At 40.8% G+C, this 24,841-nt stretch overlaps 1 protein-coding gene across 1 annotated transcript; it reads right to left on the reverse strand.

The window, feature by feature from the left end:
- Positions 1-1,739: 1,739 nt before the first annotated feature.
- Positions 1,740-22,172, reverse strand: slc30a2 (solute carrier family 30 member 2). The gene is made up of 8 exons (XM_088324935.1): positions 21,988-22,172; positions 12,086-12,309; positions 11,873-12,019; positions 10,687-10,840; positions 7,128-7,347; positions 5,770-5,875; positions 3,599-3,733; positions 1,740-1,979 (listed from the first exon to the last, which is right to left on the reverse strand). Exons 1-8 carry the CDS (start codon positions 22,062-22,064, stop codon positions 1,834-1,836), a joined length of 1,209 nt encoding a protein of 402 aa, XP_088181061.1. The 5' UTR covers positions 22,065-22,172; the 3' UTR covers positions 1,740-1,833.
- Between the last annotated feature and the right edge of the window lie 2,669 nt (positions 22,173-24,841).

The following is a 24,841-nucleotide window of genomic DNA, read 5'->3' on the forward strand; positions in this document are numbered from 1 at the left end:
CTCCAGCCCCCCCTGTGACCCTAATGAGGATAAGCGGTACGGCTAATGAGATGAGATGAGAAAAAGAGAGGTGAAGAAATAAGAGAAAGAGGGAGAGAAAAGGAGAGAAGGCGGGACAAAGAAAGAAAAAGAGAGAGAGGGAGAGAGCGTGAGAAACAAAAGATAAAAAGTCGTGAAAGAGGGGGGAAAAGAAGATGAGAGGAAGAAAGAAATCCAAAGAGAAATAGAAAGACAGGAGAGAAAGGAGAAAAGAAAGCGCGAAGGGTAGGAAGAGAGAAAGAGAAAAGGTAAAAAAGGTAGTTAGAGCAAAAGAGGTTAAAGACACAGAGAGAAAAAGAGACAAAGAGCAACAAAGGAAGAGAAAAAAGAGAGAGAGTGAAAGAGATAGAGTGGGAGAGAAGGGGTGGAAAAGAGAGAGAGAGAGAGAAAAAAATACAAGTACAGTGTCTTTGTTCGAGGTATCTTTCTTTGGCAACATCAAGTTGACATATTTCAACCTGCAGCTCGTTTTTCTCTTGCGTTTCTCTGAGTGTTGTCTTGCGGGCCGGATTCAATCCCTTAGCGGGCCTGATCTGGCCCGCGGGCCGCCTGTTTGGCACCTGTGATCTTGAGTAATCAATCAATATTACAAGTAAAAAAAAATGGACAGTATGTATGATTTAGCGCCTACTAGTGGTAAAAAAAACACAATTTCTTTCAAAAATAAACAGTATTGATTTAGATAAAAAGCAAAAATACATGAACTATCAAAACGTGCATTGTTAAAAATACTCCTAAGTCAATTTTTTTTTTTATCTGTTTTACAAAATATGATCCTCAACTAGAGGGAGCTGACATGATAGTCTGGCATCTTGCTTACCCCCCAAAAAAAAAAACATTGCAAAAGGTTGTGCAAAAAAATGAGAAGAAAAATGTTGTAGTTTGGTCATTGAATCTCCGTAGTTTGTATTTTTCCTTCCTTTTCAATTGCATGACACAATATAATGACATATAGTGGATTAATGATACACACTGTCCTTTTAACAGGGTTGGGTAGGGTTACTTTAACTGGATTACTTTCAATTACTTTTAGATTACTCCAATACCAAATTTGCTAATAAAAGACAAAAGAAACTAAATATGAATCAAATGATGACTCACAACACGTGGTAAGCTTTCTCTCCTGGCTTTGATCTCTGGCAAAACTAACCTACTAGCATACTGTATTTGGTATTGGAGTAATCCAAAAGTAATTGAAAGTAATCACGTTAAAGTTACCCTACCCAACCCTGCTTTTTAACATTAACATTTGATTAAGCCAGGGGCCTTAAACCATCATCCTGGGGTCCACGTATGGCCCACAGGCCCCAGGTGTGAACCCTTGCTTTGAAGGACAGAGGGAGGGATAGTCGGAAATGCTCTTGTGGTTTTGTGCCAATGAAGACGTTGGTGGACATCAGGGTTGGGTAGGGTTACTTTAACTGGATTACTTTCAATTACTTTTGGATTACTCCAATACCAAATATGCTAATATTTGGTATTGGAGTGAAAATGATTTATGGATTTATTTTCATTTTGTTTCTGTCGCATTTGATGTTCGTTTTGCCGGAGATCAAAGAGATCAAAGCCAGGAGAGAAAGCTTACCACGTGTTGTGAGTCATCATTTGATTCATATTTAGTTTCTTTTGTCTTTTATTAGCATATTTGGTATTGGAGTCATCCAAAAGTAGTTGAAAGTAATCCAGTTAAAGTACTACCCAACCCTGGTGGACATCACGCAGTTTAAGCGCCTTGTGGAGATATTTTCAGATTGAGTCCCTGGGGTCCTGGCAGAGGTCTGGGGGTTTTGGGCATCAGTCCCTGGGGTCCTGGCAGTGTACGCAACTTTGCATGTCGATGTGGTATCGTTCCACTTGGATGGTGACGCTGTGGAAGCCAAACTTGGTGTAGAGAAGCTCAGTGGCCTCCTGTAGGACTGACTGGGGGTCGGTGGCTTCGTCTGGTGTGATGTAGAACAACAGATGCAGTCAGCAAAAAACGCCAAGAAAAGAAAAAAACACTGCTGCCTTGAGATACAACTTTCTTCTACGTTTTAAACACTGCGGCTTACAATATGATGCGGCTTATTCTTCCGGCGACACCCCCTTCCCTGGCTTAGAACTGTTGTGGACCAGGAATCCGACTGTTTCATTAAAACAAAGCATCACGAGGGACAACGGCAGGTGATGACGAGATGCGATTTCTGCCTAGTGCTCTGAATGTCAAAGTGAATAAATTCAATGGAGCATGGGTAAACGGTGGTACCATGACTCCTTTTAGGACCCAATTTCCTCGTCATCTAATTAGTGTTGCGCATGAAGAGAGAAATGAGATTTCCACTGTCCGGACCCACCGTCTAGTGCATGGGTGTCAAACTGGTTTTAGCTGGGGGCCACAAATGCTATAAAAAATCTCACGGGGGCCGGACTAGTAGGAGAAAGAGAGAAGGAGAAAAAGAGAGATAAATATAGGGAGGGAAAGAGAGAGTGATAAACAGATAGGGAGAACAAGGGAGACAGAGTAACTGTGAGAGAAAAAGAGCAGAATAGAAACAGATATAGAGAGAAAAAGTAAGTGAAAAAAGAGAAAAATGAAAAGAATAAGAGAAGTGAAACGACAGAAAGAGTCAGCAGGAGAAAAAGACAAAGTGGGGTGAGAGAGAGAGGTCAAAAAGGGAAAGAGAGAGGGTGAGAAAGAAAGAGAAAAATAGAAAGAAAGAGAATTAAAATGTAAATTGGAAAGTGGAAATATTTAAAACTACAGCTCATTTTCCTCTTACACTTCTCTCACTGTTGTCTTGCGGGCTGGATTTAAACCATCGGTGGGTCTGATCTGGCCCGTGGGCCGCCCGTTTGACACCTGTGGTCTGGTGAAACCACATCAGGCAGGAACAGCAGGGAAATGTCTTGCACAGAAAAGTAACAGGTTGTTCCACGATTAAGGCATTCGTTTTGGGACTATATTAACCAACTAGTGCAGTATTAACTACTAGTGCAGAAGTTACTATTAACTAAATTGTCATTAACATATACACAGGAGTGTGACAAAAATATTCTCAAAACAAAACTCAATGTACTGTACTGACTAAAATTCCGAATCCCGTCGTGCGACGGATCTTAAGCTCTCTCATCCTTTGCGCACTTGACAAAGTGATAGAGAAGAGACCAAGTATAGAAAAAACAACATTAGTCCCGACTCTAGTACTAACCAATGTTCCCTCTAATTTTCCTTACGGGTCCGAGCGTTCACACAAAGTCCACAAATACCACATTTAGAACACAGCGTCAGGGGAACCCGTGTATTTTTACCTTCATGCACTGTAACTTTGACTTAATTCGAGCCCTGATTTTTGTGAGCTGGCTTGATTTTCTTGTGCGCGGAAAAGCTCTGGGTAGCACGCAATTGCGCATGCAGTTCAGAGGGAACATTGGTACTAACTATTGGGTTGCTCCTCCTAGTGTTCCCACTTTGGCCACTGGGGGCAGTCCAACACAGTCCCTAATGGAAAATCCCCACAGTCCCGTACCTCTTCTTTCTATCGGTTAATCTCACTCCCCGAGTCCAAAAGTGTCTATTTACCGACAGCCAGGTGGACGGAGGCCAGCGTCTGTCCCAGTGTCAGCGCCCAAAGCTGCAGCGAGTGGGCCGAGCGAACAGCCTTCACCGACAGCAGGACTTCCTTTACGGACTTGAACTCGATCCCCTTGGGGGTACCTGGTGGCAGGGGACTCAAATTTAAATCGACTCGGGGGCAAAGTGGGGCTGTATTGCATCAAATATTCCACTTTCAATAGAAAATAAGATATAAAGATTAGAAACTGCATTAAGAATTAATTAGAATATAAAGGGGACAGCACGGCGGTGCAGTGGTTAGCGCGTGAGCGGCACACTTCTGAGGTCATGTGATCAGACCTGCTGTGTGGAGTTTGCATGTTCTCCCCATGCTTGCGTGGGTTTCCTCCGGGGACTCCGGTTTCCTCCCACATTCCAAAAACATGTTAGGTTAATTGGCCAGCTAGAATTTTGTCTGTCCCTGTGTGCCCTGCGACTGGCTGGCAACCAGTTCAGGGTGTCCCCTGCCCACTGCCCGAAGATGGCTGTGATGGGCTCTAGCACCCCCGTGACCCTACTGAGGATAAGCGGTGCCGATAATAGATGGATAGGATATAAAGGAATCGACATTAAGTAAATATTCTCTCTCTCTCTCAGCCTGTGTATGTCTCTCTCTCATTCTCTCTCTCATTATTTCTGTATCTCTTTGCCTGTCTTTGCCGTTCCCATTTTCTCTATCTATCTGTCTGTCCATCTCTGCCTCTGGTTTCTCATTCTCTCTCTTTGTGTGTCTCTTTCTCTTTGTTCCTTTCCCTGTCTACATATCTCTCTTTCCCTGTCAATGTGTCTCTCTGCTTGTCCCCCTGTCTATATCTCTTTCTCGGTTTCTCCCTCTCTTTCAGTCTTTCTCTCCTCCTCTCTGTCTCTCTCTGGCTCTCCCTTTTTCACTTTCTATCCATCTCTCCACTTCCTGCTATCTCTTTCTGCTATCACTTTCTTTATCTCATTCTCTCTCTCCTTGTACATGCCTCTCTCTGTCTCTTTCTCTGTTGCTCACTTTCTCTGTCTCTCTGTCTAACTCTGGATCTCTCTTTGTCTCGCTGTTTATTTCTGTCTCTTTGTCTGTACATCACTGGATGTCCTTCTCTCTCTATTTCTCTCTTTTTTTCTGACACTCTCACAGTCTCTCTCTCTTTGTCCCCATGTCCGTCTCTCTTTGTTGTTCCCTCTCTCTATGTCTCTCCGTCCCTTTCTCTTTCTGTCTCTCTCTGTCTTTACATATATGTCTTTCACTCCCTCTATCCGTCTGTTCGTCTTTTCTCTCTCTCTAATGCACTACGTCACAATGACTTTTAAATTACACGTTAAAAACGGACTTGAGTTTTGCAGGCTTACGTCTAACATGGTAGCCAAATGACTTATAAGAAAAGCTTTTGTGACTGTATGAGTTATTGTAACTAGTCTTTTATTGACTCACCAGGTTTTATCACTAGTTTTGCAGTCTGGGTGGGGCAACCCTGTTATTAGGGCTCAGGAGGTAGAGCGCTCGTCTGGGGATCAAGAAATCGCAGGTTCGAATCCCTCCGTGTTACTTGTCGAAGTGTCCTAATGCCCCCAATAAGCAGGTTGGCGCCTAGCATGGCTGCACGGCCGCTATTGGTGTGTGAATGTGTGTGAGAATGGGTAAATGTGAAGCACATTGTAAAGCCCTTTGGGAAGTCTCCATTGACTTGAAAACCGCTATATAAATGCAGATCATTTCATCATGAGCAGGGTTGGGTAGGGTTACTTTAACTGGATTACTTTCAATGACTTTTGGATGACTCCAATACCAAATATGCTAATAAAAGACAAAAGAAACTAAATATGAATAAAATGACTCCATTTTGTGCAGGCTTGGGGAGTAACGGAATACATGGAACGGCAAAAATGACGTTGGCAAGCTGTTTGGATTTATTTCCATTTTGTTTCTGTCGCATTTGATGTTCGTTTTGCCGGAGATCAAAGCCAGGAGAGAAAGCTTACCACGTGTTGTGAGTCATCATTTTATTCATATTTAGTTTCTTTTGTCTTTAATTAGCATGTTTGGTATTGGAGTCATCCAAAAGTTATTGAAAGTAATCAAGTTAAAGTAACCCTACCCAACCCTGATCATGAGGGCATTGTTTATAGTGTTTGTGTTAGTGCAACATTTTGACCTTCCATGAGTATCCTGAAGACATCTTTTAGGATGGTGACGGTCGTGCATAGGACAAAGATGGAGAACAGGAACGTGCAGATGGGATCGGCCACTTTGAATTCGGGCTGCGGGTGACAAGATTTATGACAATATTAACATACAATTCAAAATGCTAAGAGTTATATTTAATCTTTCATTATAATCTTCCAAGCTGAGTGTCTATAGAGGAGCATTCCAAGAGGTTGCCCTTTAATATACATGACTTGACTTGAAGTACAGCAAAATAGAGCATCATTTCATCTCAATTACCGTAAATTCCGGACTCTAGAGCCCACCTGATTATAAGCCGCACCCACCATATTTTAAGAGGATAACCGCTTTTGTACTTACACAAGTCGCACCTGTATATAAGCCGCATGCGCCCACATTAAAACATGTAACACAATCACAAAATTAACCCAAACCCGACTTTGAGTCCCGCGATTTTAACTGGGCATAAAGTACACAGTTCAAATACCAACGCCGGGAAAATGAACGGAAAATGATACCGGTACCTAATATATGGTGCAGACCTGCAGAGTCCAGGTCCCGTTAAAAGTAATCCAAGGAAAAAAAGTGTATATTTCCAAAGGTAAGGGTGGGGAAAATATATATCCACTTTTGTCTGCCGTGTCCACAAACAATGACCTTTACCGGTCCTCACTTCCCGTCATCCCCCGCGTCTGTTACGCCCCTTCTTTTTAATTGGTCAGTGCAAGACTTATCAGAATAAGTGTCCAAAATAAATACAAATAAATACATGACAAAAATATACAGTTGCAAATACACATTATACATGGTTACACATATTTACAGAGAAAAATGGTACACTGAGAGAGTTTTCAAAGCTTTAATAATAATATAACTTTCATCCCAAACCGTGCCTGTGAAGGGTAGCAAAACGCTACTAGGAACACGCTCCCAACACAGCATACAGCTCTGTTAAAAAAACATTGTGCTTGAAGTGAGCACGGTAAGCCGTCCTCATCTTCTTCCCGTTAACCGTCGTCATTAAGTTGTTCTCCTTTAGTATGGGAAAGAGACTTTGTCCCATAGACGTCGTCCCCTGCTCCTTTATTCAAAAACACGCTAGCAACACGCTCGCGAGGTAAAGTTTGCATGCAGTAGCTCTTTTTCCTTCTTTATCGGACTGCTCGATTGCATGTAGCTTGTAAGCTGCGTCATGTGCCATGAACTCGAGCGCCGCTGGCGGCCGTTAGAAAAATGACATAAATTGGCCGCATCACTGAATAAGCCGCAGGGTTGAACGTTTGGGAAAAAAGTAGCGGCTTATAGTCCGCAATTTACGGTATTTCAAAACAATATGAAATGTCATACCCGGAAATAGATGACAATGGCGGCCACCATGACGCCGACGCTTTGCAGCAAGTCTCCAACTACGTGGATGAACGCCGCCCGTACGCTGGTGCTGCCATGGGCCCCGCCCAGGAGTGCGTGGCTATGAGCGACTTGAGGACTTTGCCCGTCTTCCTCAATGTGCTGGTAACCCCGGCCGTGGGCATGGAAGGTAGTGGAGTGGTGCAGGATGTACGCCATACTGAGGGTCAAAACAACTCATTCTTGGCTGAGGCAACAGATGGCGCTGTTATATCAAACTGACACATATTTAAATGTCCTACAGAGAGGTGGCCGTATCGTAGTACAGTGAAACCTCGGTTTTCGAACGCCTCTCAGTTCGAACAAATCGGTTCTCGACCCAAAATTTCGAGAAATTCTTGCTTCGCTTTTCGTTCAAAAAATCGGAGTTCGAACGCCGGTACGCTAGGGTTCGATGCTGAGCGGCGTACGGGTGTAGATCGTGTAGATTGCCCCCACCCCTCGTGAAGAACTGTTATCACGTGGGCGCGCACTTCTTTTCGCTCTTAATATCGGTGAACGGAGTGTTTTAGCCCCTATTTATGCCTCCGAAGAAGGTCGGTGCAAGCAGGAAAGTTGCTACAGGTGAAAAAAGAAGAGTAGTGCGTACAACTATTGCATTTAAGAAAGAAATAATAGCAAAATATGAAGAAGGTGTGCGAGTTTCCCTTTTTTCGAGGGAATAGAGCATGTCTTCTGCAGACCACCCCAAAGGTAAGAAATCCTATTCATAATTCTTTTCTTTATCCTTTAACCGCTCACCACTTGTTGTGGAGACCCGGGTGCTAAATGTCTTGTAAACGACCTGATTATTTTATTTTTACACGTTCATGTTAGCGTAATCTTTCGTACGGAAGATTACGAAAACGCGAACGTACGATTAGCCTGGGTTAGCTTCATGTTTACGTTCATGGTAAACATTCAGGGTGTTGGAACGGATTAAAACGATTTTACATGACTTTTAATGGGAAAAACGATTTCGGCGATCGAACAAATCGGTTTTCGAACAGGGTTCTGGAACGGATTATGGTCGAGAACCGAGGTTCCACTGTACTGTGATTTGTGATCATGCTCTGTACTACTGCAATCCTTTTGATTTCAAAGTTCCACATGCTTTAGATTGCTTTGTATGGATGACCAAAATTGAAAATAAATAACTCATTCGTTTTCCAACCGCATATCCTTCCGAGGGTCACAGGGGTGCTGAACCCCACTACCAGCTGACAGTGGCCAGTGAGAAGGGAACACCCTAGACTGGTTGCTAGCCAGCCACAAGGCACAGAGACAGAGAATCCATACAAACATTCACACTTTTGGACAACTTTGACTCACCAATCAACCAGTTTGTGTGTTTTGGGAATGGCGGAGGAGACCAGAGTGCCGGGAGAAAACCCACAATGTCTGCACATCCAAAGTGCCGGTCAATCACCACACAACAACAAAGGGTTCGTTACACATTGAGATAATGTCAAGGGATTATCGTTTGCGAGTGGATCTCATGGATCGTGTTTCATGATCCTTACAAACACTGACCCAGGGGAATATGATCAGTTCCCTATTCTCTGAAAAGTAGAAGCAGCAATTAACTTGCTGGAAAACAGAAAGGCTCCAGGGATCGACAATGTGCCAATACCCCCCAAAACTCATACGAAAATGAAAGTTACCTACCTAGGTTACCAGTTACCAACATCTTGACACAGCAAAGCACTACAGTGGCCATTTATATTGACAAAACTACGAGTTATTATGCTACCAAAGAAAGGAAACCCCCAACTATGCTCCAACTACAGAACTATGCTTAAGGTCCCACTGAACAGACAAAAACTTAAGGCTAAAGAAGAGCAACAGGGAGGTTTCAGGGAAGGACGTTGTACCACAGAACAGATCTGCCCATCCTATGCGAGAAGTTTCATCAACACCAGAGAAACCTTTATCACGTTTTTGTGTTTTAAAAAGGATTTTGACACAGTATGGCAAGCTGGACCACCATGTGGGAGTACAACTTCGTGCAGTTCTAGTTCAGACCTGTACACTAATGCCAGTAGTCATTGCTGATCAATAGCACCATTGGAGAGTTGTTTCAAACATCAGTCCCGTGAGCTAAGGCTGCATTCTTTCTCCAACTTTGTTTAACATCTTCCTGCAGAGGATCATGACTGAAATCCTGGACCAACATGAAGGTACAGTCAGAATTAAGGTCTAAACTGTTACTAACCTCCTTTTTTGCTGATGATATTGACAGACTGGCAGGAGAACAACAGGAACTCCGAGATCTGATCAATTGCCTGGACTAGTTATACCCAAGATGTCAGGGGTTTTCAACCCGGTCCTCAAGAGTCTCATATCCTGCATGTTTTGGCAGTACAACTTCAGGCAGAACTAGTTCAGACCTATAAGCAGCTATACACCAATGCCAGTAGTAATTACTGATCAATAGCACCATTGGAGAGTTGTTTCAAACCACAGTCCCGTGAGCCAAGACTCTATTCTTTCTCCAACTTTGTCTAACATCTTCCTGCAGAGGATCATGACTGAAATCCTGGACTAACATGAAGGTACAGTCAGAATTAAGGTCTAAACCGTTACTAACCTCCTTTTTTCTGATGATATTGACAGACTGGCAGGAGAACAACAGGAACTCAGAGATCTGGTCAATTGCCTGGACTAGTTATACCCAGGATGACAGGGGTTTTCAACCCGGTCCTCAAGAGACGCATATCCTGCATGTTTTGGCAGTTTCTCATCTTCAACTCAGGTTATGTAAATTATCAGCTCATTAGCAAACTATGAAGGAGCTTGATAACGATAGTGGTGATCAGAATCACCTGTAATGGAGCAGACAAACAAAACATGCAAGAAAAGTGGAATGGAAATCGGTATCTAAAAAAAAAACAAAATGATGACCAACATCCCTAAAGGTATTACCACAAACATCAACATTAACCACCAAAAGCTTGACCCTTAAGTATCCTAGGACTGTCACATCAGAAGAGTGGTCAGAACCAGAAATTATAATTGGAAACACAGCTGCACTTGCCAGACTAAAACTTATGTGGAGAGGCAAGAGGACTGCAGAGATGGAAAGAACCATCCAGGCCATTGAGCTGTGATTCTACAGGAAACCTCTAGGGAACAGCTCCAAAAACCACGTGACAAATAAAACAGAGCTTAACACCATCAGAGGGCACGTAGGACCCTTTGAAGAACTGCTGTCATCTGTGTGCAGAAGAAGACTGCCGTGATATGGTCATGTCATGAAATAATCAGGACTGGATCATCGGACTGGTAAAAACCATTCTTCAGGGGCAGAATCAGAAGCAGGCAGAAAAAGAACTGCACAGACAACATCAAGACAACTTTGCTACGACCAAATTCAGGCCAGAAACCATCATCAGTGGACATAGCTGTCCAGAGTTACGTCTTCAGTGGTGCCATGACGACCCAGGCAGTTAAGGGAACCGTGAACTTTGTAAATCTCAAAGAGCTCAACATTCCGACCAAGTGGAACATGCAAACTCACAGGATGTTGACGACGACCGCAAAGGCAGACGTGAGCAGCATCACGTGTCCCTCGATCTCGTAGTCGCCGCGGATAATTCTCTCCGTTGCCAAGTAGACCAGGACACCAGTCACCATCCAGATGGACATGACGGATAGAAATGCACCAAGAATCTCTGAGCGAACAGGGACATAATACAACGGTTGCCATCAAGTCCAGATTCAAGATAACAGGAAAGAGAAGGAGTACCGTATTTTCCGCACTATAAGGCGCACCTAAAAGCCCTTATTTTTTTCAAAAGCTGACCATGCGCCTTATAATACAGTGCGCCTTATATATGGATCAATATTAAGTCGCCGACTAGATTTTCCCCCGAAGGCGAAGTCGTCCACGGTGTATGCTGGGATTTATATACCGGCGTTTCATTTCCTAACCAATGTGTCAATCATCATTTGAATCAGTCACTATTGGCTAAAGTTATTCGGAGGTAAAGGGGGCGGATCCTTTTTATCATTTACAGGCTCGCATAGGCTAAAGGGGCGAAACAAAGCCTGCAATTGGCCGAAAAAGATGAATGCGAATCACACGTTGGGTTGCACTACGGCATAGAGAAAACATTTTTTACTATTCTGTATTTGTTAATAGTTTACTCTCCTGGATTGACTACACTCACGGTTGTACGAAGACCATGGTTACGTATCATTATTGAACGTGATGGCTGCAAGAGAACTTAGGTGAGCTATGCGGCTTTATATTTTCCCGGTATCTTCTTTTAGAACGATCTTGATGTTTCTGTGATGAGTCTATTTTAAAACTAAATTCAATTCAAAGTGTTTATTGTCATATGCACAGTAAAGAACCCCGTTTCCCTGCACAATAAAATTCTTACTTTGCTGTCCACACAGTTGCCAGCAAAAAATAAAATGGAAACTAAGAAATGTTTGGTGACATCGTACGGACACCGCATCCGCTCGTGTCTAAGACACGTATTTGCTTCTTTGCAAGCTTTGGGAATGTTAAGGGGGTAATAAGTTGGACTGAACTATCCGACTGTTTTCTCGACGTTCCCATTCTAGCGCCTTATAATCCGGTGCGCCTTATGTATGGAAAATATAGGACCAAAAACTATTTTTTGGGGGGTGCGCCCTATAACCCGGTGCGCCTTATAGTGCGGAAAATACGGTATACGCAATGCTGATGTTTTCACCTGAACGGTGCCATCCGAATGTCATGTTCTTCGTTGGGGGTCTAGAGGAGATCCACAAGGAGAAGATGCTCACCATCATGCTGCCCAGGTCAGTCAGGAGGTGGGCAGCGTCAGTCATGATGGCCAAACTGTGGGCAAGGTAACCTCCTGCACACACACTTGTGTTACTTCCTTCAACTAAGAAGCAGAAGGTCTGTACAGTAAGGTTCTTACCAATGATTTCGCCAACCATGAAGACCAGGCATACTGCGGACGCGATGTATAGTTTCTTTTTCGCCAATTCGGTGTCTTGGCTGCCATCGTCCACTTGGCTTGTCGATGCAGCAGCGCGGTGGTGGCAGTGGGCGCCGGCCGGCCGCTTGAGATCCAGGCTACCCGTCGTGCTGCCATTCTTGATCGGGAAATCTGGGAAGGGCTCGCTTGGGTCTGGGAAGGAACTGAAGAACGGTTGATTGAATGAGTGGTTGGTTGATTCCTGACTGGTCATTTGGCTAGTTACTTATTTGCTAACTAAAAGGCTGACCAATTCGTTAAAAATTTTGCCTAACTCATTAACATTTTGGGGTGTCACTCGGTTGGTCAGTGACTGACTGCTTGGTTGTTTGGATATCTGGTATTAGATAGATAGATAGATAGATAGATAGATAGATAGATACTTTGTTCATCCCCGAAGGGAAATTCACATTTCCAGCAGCATCCCTGAGCTGAGAACAATCGAGAACAATCGAAAATAACACGGGAGCTGCTGGAGTGGCTGCCATTCGTGACGGCGCCGGAAGAAAAGATTCAATTTGAATCATGTACAAACAAACAATTGAATCATAGGACCCCTCTCACCCCCATCATGGACTGTTCACTATGCTAGCCTCTGGGAAGAGGTACTGCAGTGTGCGGTGCAGGACCACCTGTCACAATCACCTGGATTGGGAACACCTGTGTTCAGGATTTGGCGCCAACAGCCAGGACAGCTGATTGGCGCACCCTGTACATTTAAATCCCCAGCTTCCGGTAACACTCTGTCAGATTGTACTCACGCTACCTGTTGCCTTCAGCTCAGTAAGCCTGTACCTCTGACTCTTTGCCTGCTCCCTGTTTTCTTCTGATTGATCTCCGTTGCCGACCCATTTCTGTAATTGCCTACGACCTGCCCTGCCCGTCTGACTCCTGAACTCTTTTCCGAATACTACGACGCCCTTCTTCTCCAGCCCCGGCCAACAACACTACGATTACGGCTGTCCGCGACCATTTCCGCCAAGCCTTCACCCGCCTGTCAAGTTCCGTCTATCCGCCAACCAATGGATCGAAGAATCCCACCTTGTCATTTCCTTCCTTTCAATAAAACCAAGAGACGAGCGCAAGTGATCTCGGTCTTCCTTTCGTCCTGTCTGACACCACCAGGTTCTGCAACAGCTTTGTCCCCCTGGCCATTAGACTGTTAAACGGTCAATCACACACATAGTAAGCGTACCCAGCTGCTAATCTGTACATCTGTTTGTTTTTTTTTTGTCCTTGTACTACTGGCAGTTCTCTTTTACCTTGCCACTCCTTTGCACATCTGTTCTCCTCTGCACTACCGTACTCCATTGTTATTGTTCTATAGTGACTTGTTTACCTGACTGCCCATTTTGCACGTCTGTTCAGCTGCTCCTCTTCAGGGTTGGGTAGGATTACTTTAACTGGATTACTTTCAATTATTTTTGGATTACTCCAATACCAAATATGCTAATAAAAGACAAAATAAACTAAATATGAATAAAATGACTACATTTTGTGCAGGCTTGGGGAGTAACGGAATACACGGAACGGCAAAGATGATGTTGGCAAGCTGTTTGGAATGATTTTCATTTTGTTTCTGTGGCATTTGATGTTCGTTTTGCCAGAGATCAAAGAGATCAAAGCCAGGAGAGAAAGCTTACCACGTGTTGTGAGTCATCATTTTATTCATATTTAGTTTCTTTTGTCTTTTATTAGCATATTTGGTATTGGAGTCATCCAAAAGTCATTGAAAGTAATCCAGTTAAAGTAACCCTACCCAACCTTGCTCCTCTTGCACTCTTTGCACTACTGTATAGTACTCAGAGCTATCATTATTTAGTATATTATTTAGTATTTAAATACTCCAACTTAATACTACATATTTATATCTGTACACTCAAGGAAAACTGTGCGGGTCAGATGTATCGACATTTCGTTCTGTATACATGTGTACAAGAATGACAATAAAGTATATCTGAATCTAAATCTGAATCTGAGTTGAGTTGTGCAGATGACAAGAAAACAACTCTTTCTAAACTCATCGGTCCCAAATTAAGAGATTGGAAGCAAGTTGCGCAGTCCTGTGTTTGAATTCCTGGCGATAAAAGAAGGGGTGCTGGTGGTAGACTCAGAATATGCTAGCTGTTCAGGCTATCGTATCCACCTCATGAGTTGAAATCCACGTTACTTGTCTCTCGTTGAGTGTTTTATTCCAGAAGTTAGGTGATAAACCAGACTTGGTTGATTAACTAACTTGTGTGGTTCATGTCTGGTGAGGCAGGGTATGTTTACAAATAAATAATCCTTCATTTTCTTCATCATTTGATTGGCAGAGCAACAAAATAATAATGATGATAATTATGATAATTTGCAATAATCTGTGGTCTGTGCAGCCCTTTGAGACTCCTTGTGATTAAGAGCTAACAGATAAACATGACTTGAACTGACCGAGGTTTTTGAGTTTTTCCTTGCCCTCATGTAGGTTTTAGATCAGGGGATGGTGTCATTATAGTCTGTAGTTTGCAATAATCTGTGGGCTGTGCAGCCCTTTGAGACTCCTTGTGATTGAGGTCTAAACAGACAAACATGACTTGACTGAGGTTTTTGAGTTTTTCCTTGCCCTCATGTAGGTTTTAGATCAGGGGATGGTGTACTCATAGTCTGTAGTTTGCAATAATCTGTGGTCTGTGTAGCCCTTTGAGACTCCTTGTGATTCAGAGCTAAACAGACAAACATGACTTGACTTGAATGAGGTTTTTGAGTTTTTCCTTGCCCTTATGTAGGTGTTAGATCGGGGGATGGTTTACTAATAGTCTGTAATTTGCAATAATCTGTGGTCTGTGTAGCCCTTTGAGACTCCTTGTGATTCAGAGCTAAACAGACAAACATGACTTGAACTGACCGAGGTTTTTGTGTTTTTCCTTGCCCTCATGTAGGTTTTAGATCAGGGGATGTGTAATAATAGTCTGTAGTTTGCAACAATTTGTAGTATGTGCAGCACTTTGATACTCCTTGTGATTAAGAGCGTCACAAATAAACACGACTTGACCTTACCCTCTGGAAATGTGAATTTCCCTTCGGGGATGAACAAAGTATCTATCTATCTATCTATCTATCTATCTATCTATCTATCTATCTATCTATCTATCTATCTATCTATCTATCTATCTATCTATCTATCTATCTATCTATCTATCTATCTATCTATCTATCTATCTATCTATCTATCTATCTATCTATCTATCTATCTATCTATCTATCTATCTATCTATCTATCTATCTATCTATCTATCTATCTATCTATCTATCTATCTATCTATCTATCTATCTATCTATCTATCTATCTATCTATCTATCTATCTATCTATCTATCTATCTATCTATCTATCTATCTATCTATCTATCTATCTATCTATCTATCTATCTATCTATATCCCCATCCCCCTTTTCCATGCAGCTTCATCCTGGTTTTTCGAGCTTTTGTCTTTGTTTTCTGGTTTGGATAGTTTAGTTGTTCATTGACCATGTTTTTTGTTACCCCGCTAATTTATCTTGTGAGTAAATACCTGCTTTATGCGTTTGGGTCCGCCAGAAATCGCAACTTGTGTTGTGCGTATGGAGAGTTTCAGTGGTGAAAATCTGTTTAATGAGGTGGAAGAAACCTCATTTGGACTCATTTGAGATAAGAACATGCACACATTTAGACACATCAGCATTTCAATCCGTACAGGACTGCCTGATAGGGTTTTAACACCTACACAAACACACACGGGGAGAGGAGGCAATAACCATTGTGGAAAAAAACATTGTTGACAAAAAAAGACCTGTGAGATGTGACCATGATCCTTTGCACGTATAAATTGTGTCTTTCCTCAACCCAAAATCCTGGGATGAGCTCCGGCAACTTTGTGACCGGTAAATTGAATTGAAATCAATATTTTCTTTTGAGAGCCCCTACACCACAAGTGTCAAACAGGCGGCCCGCGGGCCGGATCAGGCCCGCTAAGGGATTGAATCCGGCCCGCGAGACAACACTCAGAGAAGCACAAGAGAAAAACAAGCTGCAGGTTGAAATAGGTCAACTTGATGTTGCCAAAGCCAGGTGCCTCTCACTTGTACATGTATTTATTTCTCTCTCTCTCTCTTTTCCACCCCTTTTCTCCCACTCCTTCTCTTTCACTCTCTGTGTCCCTCTTTTTCTCTTCCTTTGTTGCTCTTTGTCTCTCTTCTTCTTCTTTTCTCTCTCTGTGTCTTTTAACCTCTTTTGCTCTAACTTCCTTTTTTCCTTTTCTCTTTCTCTCTTCCCACCCTTCGCGCTTTCTTTTCTCTTTGCTCTCCTTCTGTCTTTCTATTTCTCTTTGGATTTCTTTCTTCCTCTCCCTTTCTTTTCCCCGTCTCTCATGACTTTTTATCCCTCTCTCTCTTTCTTTGTCCCGCCCTCTCTCCTTTTCCCTCCCTCTTTCTCTTATTTCTTTATCTTTTTATTTCTCTTTAATCTACTAGTTCGCCCCCCGACAGAATGTTTGTTCTATCGTGTGCCCCCCGAGTTAAAATGAGTTTGACACCCCTGCCTTACACACATCCCTAAAACAACGGATCCTCTATTGTTTTCTGAAAACTAGAAAAATAGCTGTAGTTTACTGGCAGAGTACAACAAATAGAAGTACACAATGGTAAAACAGCCAAAAAACAGTGAATAATGTAATAACAATACTATACTATACTATGATAGGATTATATTCACCAGTAGAATAACATTTGTAAACAATATTGGGAAAATTCTTGATTCACTTATATTAACTGATGCCCCTCTCTCTCTCTCTATTTCTCTCTCTCTCTCTTTCTCTCTCTCTCTTTCTTTCTTTTCCACCCCTTCTCTCTCTCTCTATCTTTCTCTCTCTGTCTCTCTCTCTCTTTCTTTCTTTTCCACCCCTCTCTCTCTCTCTTTCTCTCTCTTTCTTTCTTTTCCACCCCTTCTCTCTCTCTCTCTCTCTCTCTCTCTCTCTCTCTCTCTCTCTCTCTCTCTCTCTCTTTCTTTTCCACCACTTTTCTCTCTTTCTTTCTTTCTTTCTTTTCCACCCCCTTTTTCTCTCTCTCTTTCTTTCTTTCTTTTCCACCCCCTTTTTCTCTCTCTATCTCTTTCTTTCTTTTCCATCCTCTCTCTATCTCTTTCTGTCTTTTACACCTTCTTTCTTTCTTTCTTTCTTTTCCACCCCTTTTTTTCTCTCTCTCTCTTTCTTTTACACCCTTTTTCTCTCCCTCTCTCTTTATTTTCCACCCCTTTTCTCTCTCTCTCTCTTTCTTTCTTTTCCACCCTTTTTTTCTCTTTCTTTCTTTCTTTTCCACCCCTTTTTTCTCTCTCTCTCTCTCTCTTTCTTTCTTTCTTTCTTTCTTTCTTTCTTTCTTTTCCACTCTCTCTCTCTCTTTCTTTTCCACTCTCTCTCTCTCTTTCTTTTCCACTCTTTCTCTCTCTCTTTCTTTTCCACTCTTTCTCTCTCTCTTTCTTTTCCACTCTTTCTCTCTCTCTTTCTTTTCCACTCTTTCTCTCTCTCTTTCTTTTCCACTCTTTCTCTCTCTCTTTCTTTTCCACTCTTTCTCTCTCTCTCTCTTTCTCCTGCTCTCTCTCTCCTGCTCACTAGTTTTGCATTTATGGTAATCAAGACTGATCCTATTCTAAATTCTCTCTGATCTCTGTCTTTCTCTGTCTCTCCCTCTGTCGCTCCCTCTTTGTCTTTGTCTCTCTTCAGTTCCCTACATTGTTTTCATTGACAATAAAGACTATTCTAATTCTCTCTTTCACATACTCTCTCTTTCAATCGTCTTTTTCTCTGTCTCTCTGTCTCTCGCCCTTTTTTCTTCTCTCTTGCACGCCCTCCCTCTCTCTCTCCCTTTCTCTGTCTTTTTTCTGTCCATGTCTCTTGCTCTGTTTCTCTCAGTTTCTCACCTCTCTCTCTCTCTCTCTCTCTCTCTCTCTCTCTCTCTCTCTCTCTCGCTTACACATACTCTCTATCTATCAGTCTATATGTCTATTTGTCTATCCGTCTCTCTCTCTTCTGTTCCCTGTATTCTTATTACGGACAATAAAGATTATTTTACTTCTAAATTCTCCTTCGCCCTCTTTCGCTCTTGCACTTTCACACTTACTCTCGTTTATTTTATTTGTCTTTCTGTCTTTCTCTTATTTCTGTTTTTCTCTCACACCTTTTTTCTTTTGTTCTGGATTTCTCTGTATTTTGGTCTCTCTTTTTCTCTCTCTCTCTGTCTTTCTCTGTATCTCTCCCTCTCTTTCCCTCTTTCTCTTTTTTCTGTATCTCTCTCAGCCTTAATCTTTCACTCTCTCGTTTTTTTATTTGTCTTTCTGTCTTTCTCTATTTCTCTGTTTTTCTCTCACACCGTTTTTTCTTTTGTTCTGGATTTCTCTGTATTTCGGTCTCTCTCTTCCTCTCTCTCTCTGTCTTTCTCTGTATCTCTCTCTCTCTCTTTCCCTCTTTCTCTTTTTTCTGTACCTCTCTCCGCCTTAATCTTTCACTCTCTTGTTTTTTTATTTGTCTTTCTGTCTTTCTCTATTTCTCTGTTTTTCTCTCACACCTTTTTTTTATTCTGGATTTCTCTGTATTTCGGTCTCTCTCTTCCTCTCTCTCTCTGTCTTTCTCTGTATCTCTCTCTCTTTCCCTCATTATCTTTTTTCTGTATCTCTTTCCGCCTTAATCTTTCACTCTCTCGTTTTTTTATTTGTCTTTCTGTCTTTCTCTATTTCTCTGTTTTTCTCTCACACCTTTTTTCTTTTATTCTGGATTTCTCTGTATTTCGGTCCCTATCTTCCTCTCTCTCTCTCTGTCATTCTCTGTATCTCTCTCTCTTTCCCTCTTTCTCTTTTTTCTGTATCTCTCTCCGCCTTAATCTTTCACTCTCTCGTTTTTTTTTATTTGTCTTTCTGTCTTTCTCTATTTCTCTGTTTTTCTCTCACACCTTTTTTTCTTTTATTCTGGATTTCTCTGTATTTCGGTCTCTCTCTTCCTCTCTCTCTCTGTCTTTCTCTGTATCTCTCTCTCCCTCTTTCTCTTTTTTCTCAATCTCCCTCTCCGCCTTAATCTTTCACCCTCCCTCTCTCACCAATGACCATCACACCCAGGATGAGTGTTCTCATCACCTTAAACCTCAAAATGTAATTTGACATTTCACACGTTACACTACATTAAAGCGCAACAACATATATGAATTTTTCAAACAATTCCATGATAAAATAATCGCAACGCAGTCACAAAACGTGGAAAAAAACAGTTTTATTTAAATGTTGCTGCACAACCGCGCTGTGCATGACACGACTCTGCAGCTTAATGATAGATTCTCCGGAGCATGGTTTTTATAAACGACTGCTAAAAGGCATTCAAGTGTGAGTATTACCAAATATCAAATAAAAGGAAAAACACACAAGGCTTCTCCGGGCAAAAATGAAGTGCAGAAGCCCGCGTGCGCGTGCTCGTTGCAAATGGTGCATGAAATGTGGTGGCTGATGCACATCGCCGGCTTGCGTGCACAAATCTTTAAAAACAGTTTATAGAAAATGATAATAAATCACTTTTTTTCGATATAAATCCTTCTCCAAAACGTTATGATTAATAGAATTTTAGAGGCATATCTGCAGAATGTGCCCCGCATAAAAGGCCTGTTTTTACCCGTAAAAGGGAAATAAAATTGACTTTGTAATGATTAAAATTGTTTTTTATCTTGTGTATTTAGTGAATGCTGATGGCGACACCCAAAAAATGTTGCATTTCGTTTTTAATCATATTCCGTTTTAACCCATTTTCATCTTTAATCATTACAATTATTAATATGCATTTGGTGTTTAGTTAATGAAATAGTAGACGAAGACCAATTGTTGGATACTCACATTCATCTAACAGTTCCTGCGATTCTATGAAAACACTTATTAATTGAATTAAGATTATGTCAGGTTTTATTTTATTTTATTTTTGCACCAAATGCATAATTGCACAAACCCTTACGATACCAAAATGTATGTGTAACTTATAGCCATAACCTTATCCTCCTTGTTTTATAACCTTATTTTCTCTGTGCCTTTATCTTCTTGGCTTTTTTTTACCTCACTGTGAATGTGTGAAACTGGAGTGTCATGCCCAATTTTGTTGTCACAATATGTTAACCCATTTTGTAACAATGACAATAAAGGTATATTCTATTCTATTCTTTCTTCCTCTCCTTGTTTCCCCCTTTTCTATCTTTCTTTTTCTTTCTTTCTTCCTTTCCTTGCTTCCCCTTTTCTATCTATCTTTCTTTCCCTTTCCCCCATTTTATTTTATTTCTTTCTTTCCTTTCTTCCCCTCCTTGCTTCCCCCTTTCTATCTTTCTTTCTTTCTTTCTTTCTTTCCCTTTTGCCCCATTTTCTTTTCTTTCTTTTCTTTCTTTCTTTCTTTCTATTTTTCTTTCCTTGCTTCCCCTTTTTCTATCTTTCTTTCCTTTCTCCCCCCTTTTCTTTCTTTCTTTCTTTCTTTCTTTCTTTCTTTCTATCTTACGATAATTGTGTGAACATTTTAACTATAACCTTATCCTCCTTGTTTTATAACCTTATCTTCTCTGTTCCTTTATCTTCTTGTTTTTTTTTTACCTCACTGTGAATGTGTGAAACTGGAGTGTCATGCCCAATTTCGTTGTCACAATATGTTAACCCATTTTGTAACAATGACAATAAAGGTATATTCTATTCTATTCTATTCTAACTTCCAAAATGCATATGCGCATATTTATTATATATCATCAATATTTTAAATTTAAGGTTTTTATCCTTTTGAATTCGTTTTCCTTGCACTGAAAGGAGAAGCGCTCCATTTTCCGTTCATTCATTAATCCATTCATTTATTTTTCCTGCTTTGTCAGGGTTGTCACGCAGTCTGCGAGCCACGCGTGGAAATAAACGCGCACCCATGCGTAAAAACGCTTTTAATCCTTTTAGGTGATATCAAGTTTTTTTTGTTTTTTTTTTTTTTCTTGCAAGATTTGTTTAGTCAGAGGTTTCCAAGACGCGTCATTTGTCACGCAGGCCGTCCACTAACGAGCCACGCTTGTAAATGAACGCGCACCTAAGCCTATAAATATATATAAACTATTTCACATTTAATTAATTTAGGCTATATTTTAAGTTGTATTCGTTTTTTTTTATTTTAAATCGTGGAAGACTTGCTTAGTCAAAAGTGTCCATGACGCGTCATTTGTCACGCAGGTTGTCCACAAAACGAGTCACGCGTGTAAATGAACGCGCACCTAAGCCTATATATATATAAATTATTTCGCATTTAATTCATTTAGGCTATATTTTAAGTTGTATTCGTTTTTTGATTTTTAATCGTGCAAGACTTGCTTAGTCAAAAGTGTCCATGACGCGTCATTTGTCACGCAGGTTGTCCACAAAACGAGTCACGCGTGTAAATGAACACGCACCTAAGCCTATATATATATAAATTATTTCGCATTTAATTCATTTAGGCTATATTTTAAGTTGTATTCGTTTTTTTTATTTTAAATCGTGGAAGACTTGCTTAGTCAAAAGTGTCCATGACGCGTCATTTGTCACGCAGGCTATCCACCAACGACCCACGCGTGTAAATGAACGCGCACCTAAGCCTATATATATAAATTATTTCGCATTTAATTCATTTAGGCTATATTTTGCGTAGTATTCGTTTTTTAATTTTTAATCGTGCAAGACTTGCTTAGTCAGGTGTGTCCCTGACGCGTCATTTGTCACGCAGGTTGTCCACAAAACGAGCCACGCGTGTAAATGAACACGCACCCATGCGTAAAAACCATGCGCGTGCGCTTTTTTCCTCTCTGTCTCCCACCTGTGCACGCGCTCACAATAGGTCTTGTGGTTCTTCTCGTGGATCAGCTGAGACTTCTCCGAACTTGACGCATCCATGGATCAGTCCAGTATTTAGGTTCTATAGAACGAGGAAAAAGGGGGTCCGGTTGCGCTGCGGGGGTCCGGTTCGATAAGGAAAACCACGTAATCACTGCAGGATGCTGCAAGTCCTCGTGGAGCAGGAAACGTGCACGGTGCAAAGCTTCATCGTGGAGTTTTGGTAGGGAGGGGGGCTGTGCGTAAAGAATGGGAGATTCTTCGTTCTGAAGTTGATTTTTTTCGAATAAATTGAGGGAAGCGAGAGGTGCTCACTGCGGCTTAACAGACGCGACAAATGGGTTCAGTCAAGCTTCGGTGATGCTCACTTATACGTCCAATAGCGCGCAAGCGGATATTCTATTGGTAAGACAGGCGCAATATACTCTAATGTCGCTTACGGGTTTCAGGGTTGTTTCACTTGATTTGATCACGTTGGCTTTTTTCCATTTATTTTTGCACTGGTCTGCACACAAAAAAATGAATATAAATAGAAAAAGGACTCCCAGAGCATGTTATACCAACTACAATGGCTGTATAATTGTTCAGCATTTACGCATTTTTTACATTTGCAACCATCTATCTATCTATCTCTATCTATCTCTATCTATTCATCTCCCTCTATCTATCTATTTCTATCTATCCATTTATCTATCTATCTATTTATCTCCCTCTATCTATCTATCCAGCTATCTCTATCCATTTATATCTATCTATCTATTTATCTCCCTCTATCTATCTATCGATCTATCTCTATCTATTTATATCTCTCTATCTATCTATCTATCCCTCTCTATCTATACATCTCTATCTATTTATTTATCCATCTCTATCTATTTATCCATCCATCTCTATCTATCTATCTCTCTGTATCTATCTATCTATCTATCTCTCTGTATCTATTTATATATCTATCTATTCATCTCCCTCTATCTATCTATCTCTTTATCTATCTATCTCTATCTATTTATCACTCTCTATCTATCTATGTTTATCTATTTATTTATCTATCTCTATCTATTCATCTCCCTCTATCTATCTATCTATCTCTTTATCTATCTATCTATCTCTATCTATTTATGTCTCTCTATCTATCTATCTATCTATCACTCTCTATCTATCTATGTTTATCTATTTATTTATCCATCTCTATCTATTAATCTCCCTCTATCTATCTATCCATCTATCTCTATCTATTTATATCTCTCTATCTATCTATCTATTTATCTATCTATCTATCTATCCCTCTCTATCTATACATCTCTATCTATTTATCTATCTATCTCTATCTATTTATCCATCCAGCTCTATCTATTTATCCATCCATCTCTATCTATCTATCTATCTATCTATCTATCTATCTATCTATCTATCTCTCTGTATCTATCTATCTATCTATGTTTATCTATTTATATATCTATCTATTCATCTCCCTCTATCTATCTATCTCTTTATCTATCTATATCTATTTATGTCTCTCTATCTATCTATCTATCTATCTATCTATTTATCACTCTCTATCTATCTATCTTTATCTATTTATTTATCTATCTCTCTATTCATCTCCCTCTATCTATCTATCCATCTATCTCTATCTATTTATATCTATCTGTTTATCTATCTATCTATTTATCTCTCTATCTATCTATCTATCTATCTATCTATCTATCTATCTATCTATCTATCTATCTATTTTTTCCTCTATCTCTCTCTCTCTATCTATCTAACTCTCTCTCTCTCTCTGTGTATCTATCTATTTATCTCTCTCTCTCTCTCAATCTATCTATTTATCTATCTATTTTTTCCTCTATCTATCTATCTATACATCTATCTATCGATCTATGCATCTATACATCTATCTATCGATCTATCAGATCGATCTATCCATCTATCTATCTCCAGATATATAGATATATATGCATATCAAATAATAAACACTTTAGGCAACATGACAGTTACATGTAAGATGGATAAAACAACGTGAAACTGATGCCACGGAATTCATTTTTAAATATTTTTGATGGACAACATACCTGGAGGTTTTTTTTTTTAAGAAAAAAAAACGGTGACTCGTTTTCAAAAGAGTCGAGAAACACTGTTATGGATGATCTATTCCATTGGTCAGACAACATCCTATGGGTCATAAATGAACACTAATATTATTATTTATCTATAAATGCACTCAAATCTGGGTGCACAACTGCGTACAGGATTCAAACCCTGTCACAACAGTGTGAGGACTGATCTCTTACCACTGTACCACCATGTATGACATGAAAAAATATTGAGATTTATCTCATGACCACCCTTTCGTTAGTCACGGTACCAGAGACGAATGCTGATTTCTTTGTGAATTTCACATGTTACAATGACAATAAGTTTGTCATGTCCTGCACGGTTGTCATGGTGCCCAGCTGGCCCCGCCCCTTGACACCGTCTGACCTGCATTTTCTGATTACTCCTATGGGTACTGAACTGCCCTTTGCCAGATCGTTGTTTACCCTTGTTGAAAACCTGTTCATGCCTGCTTTGTTTTGTTTTTGGTCCGTTTGTGTGTTGGACAACTTTTCTTTCTCAATTAAAGGGACAGATCGTCCACGCAAATGAGTTCCGACTTCCTGCTTCCCGACCCGCTTCGTGACAAAGTTCTGTTGTTTTCTAACATTGCAAGAGACAATTTCATCGGCATTGTAACCTGTGAAAGGCACAACGACTAAAAATAGTGTGATCAAATTGACTGCCTCTTCGTATGTTATCTATTCGACTGGCGTCCAGTGCCTCGACATCTTGTCAGGACC

Source organism: Urocampus carinirostris, chromosome 20 (assembly GCF_059441175.1).
Source record: "Urocampus carinirostris isolate Australia breed hairy pipefish chromosome 20, RoL_Ucar_1.0, whole genome shotgun sequence".
Lineage (NCBI taxonomy): Eukaryota > Metazoa > Chordata > Actinopteri > Syngnathiformes > Syngnathidae > Urocampus > Urocampus carinirostris.

Excerpts from the sequence above, each read along its gene's own strand:
- slc30a2 (XM_088324935.1), bottom strand. The coding sequence starts at position 22,064 with ATGGATGCGTCAAGTTCGGAGAAGTCTCAGCTGATCCACGAGAAGAAC. Across the intron at positions 12,020-12,085 it reads CATGGTTGGCGAAATCATTG|GAGGTTACCTTGCCCACAGT; the intron begins GTAAGAACCTTA and ends GTGTGTGTGCAG. Across the intron at positions 3,734-5,769 it reads CTTCAGGATACTCATGGAAG|GTACCCCCAAGGGGATCGAG; the intron begins GTCAAAATGTTG and ends CCCTGCCACCAG.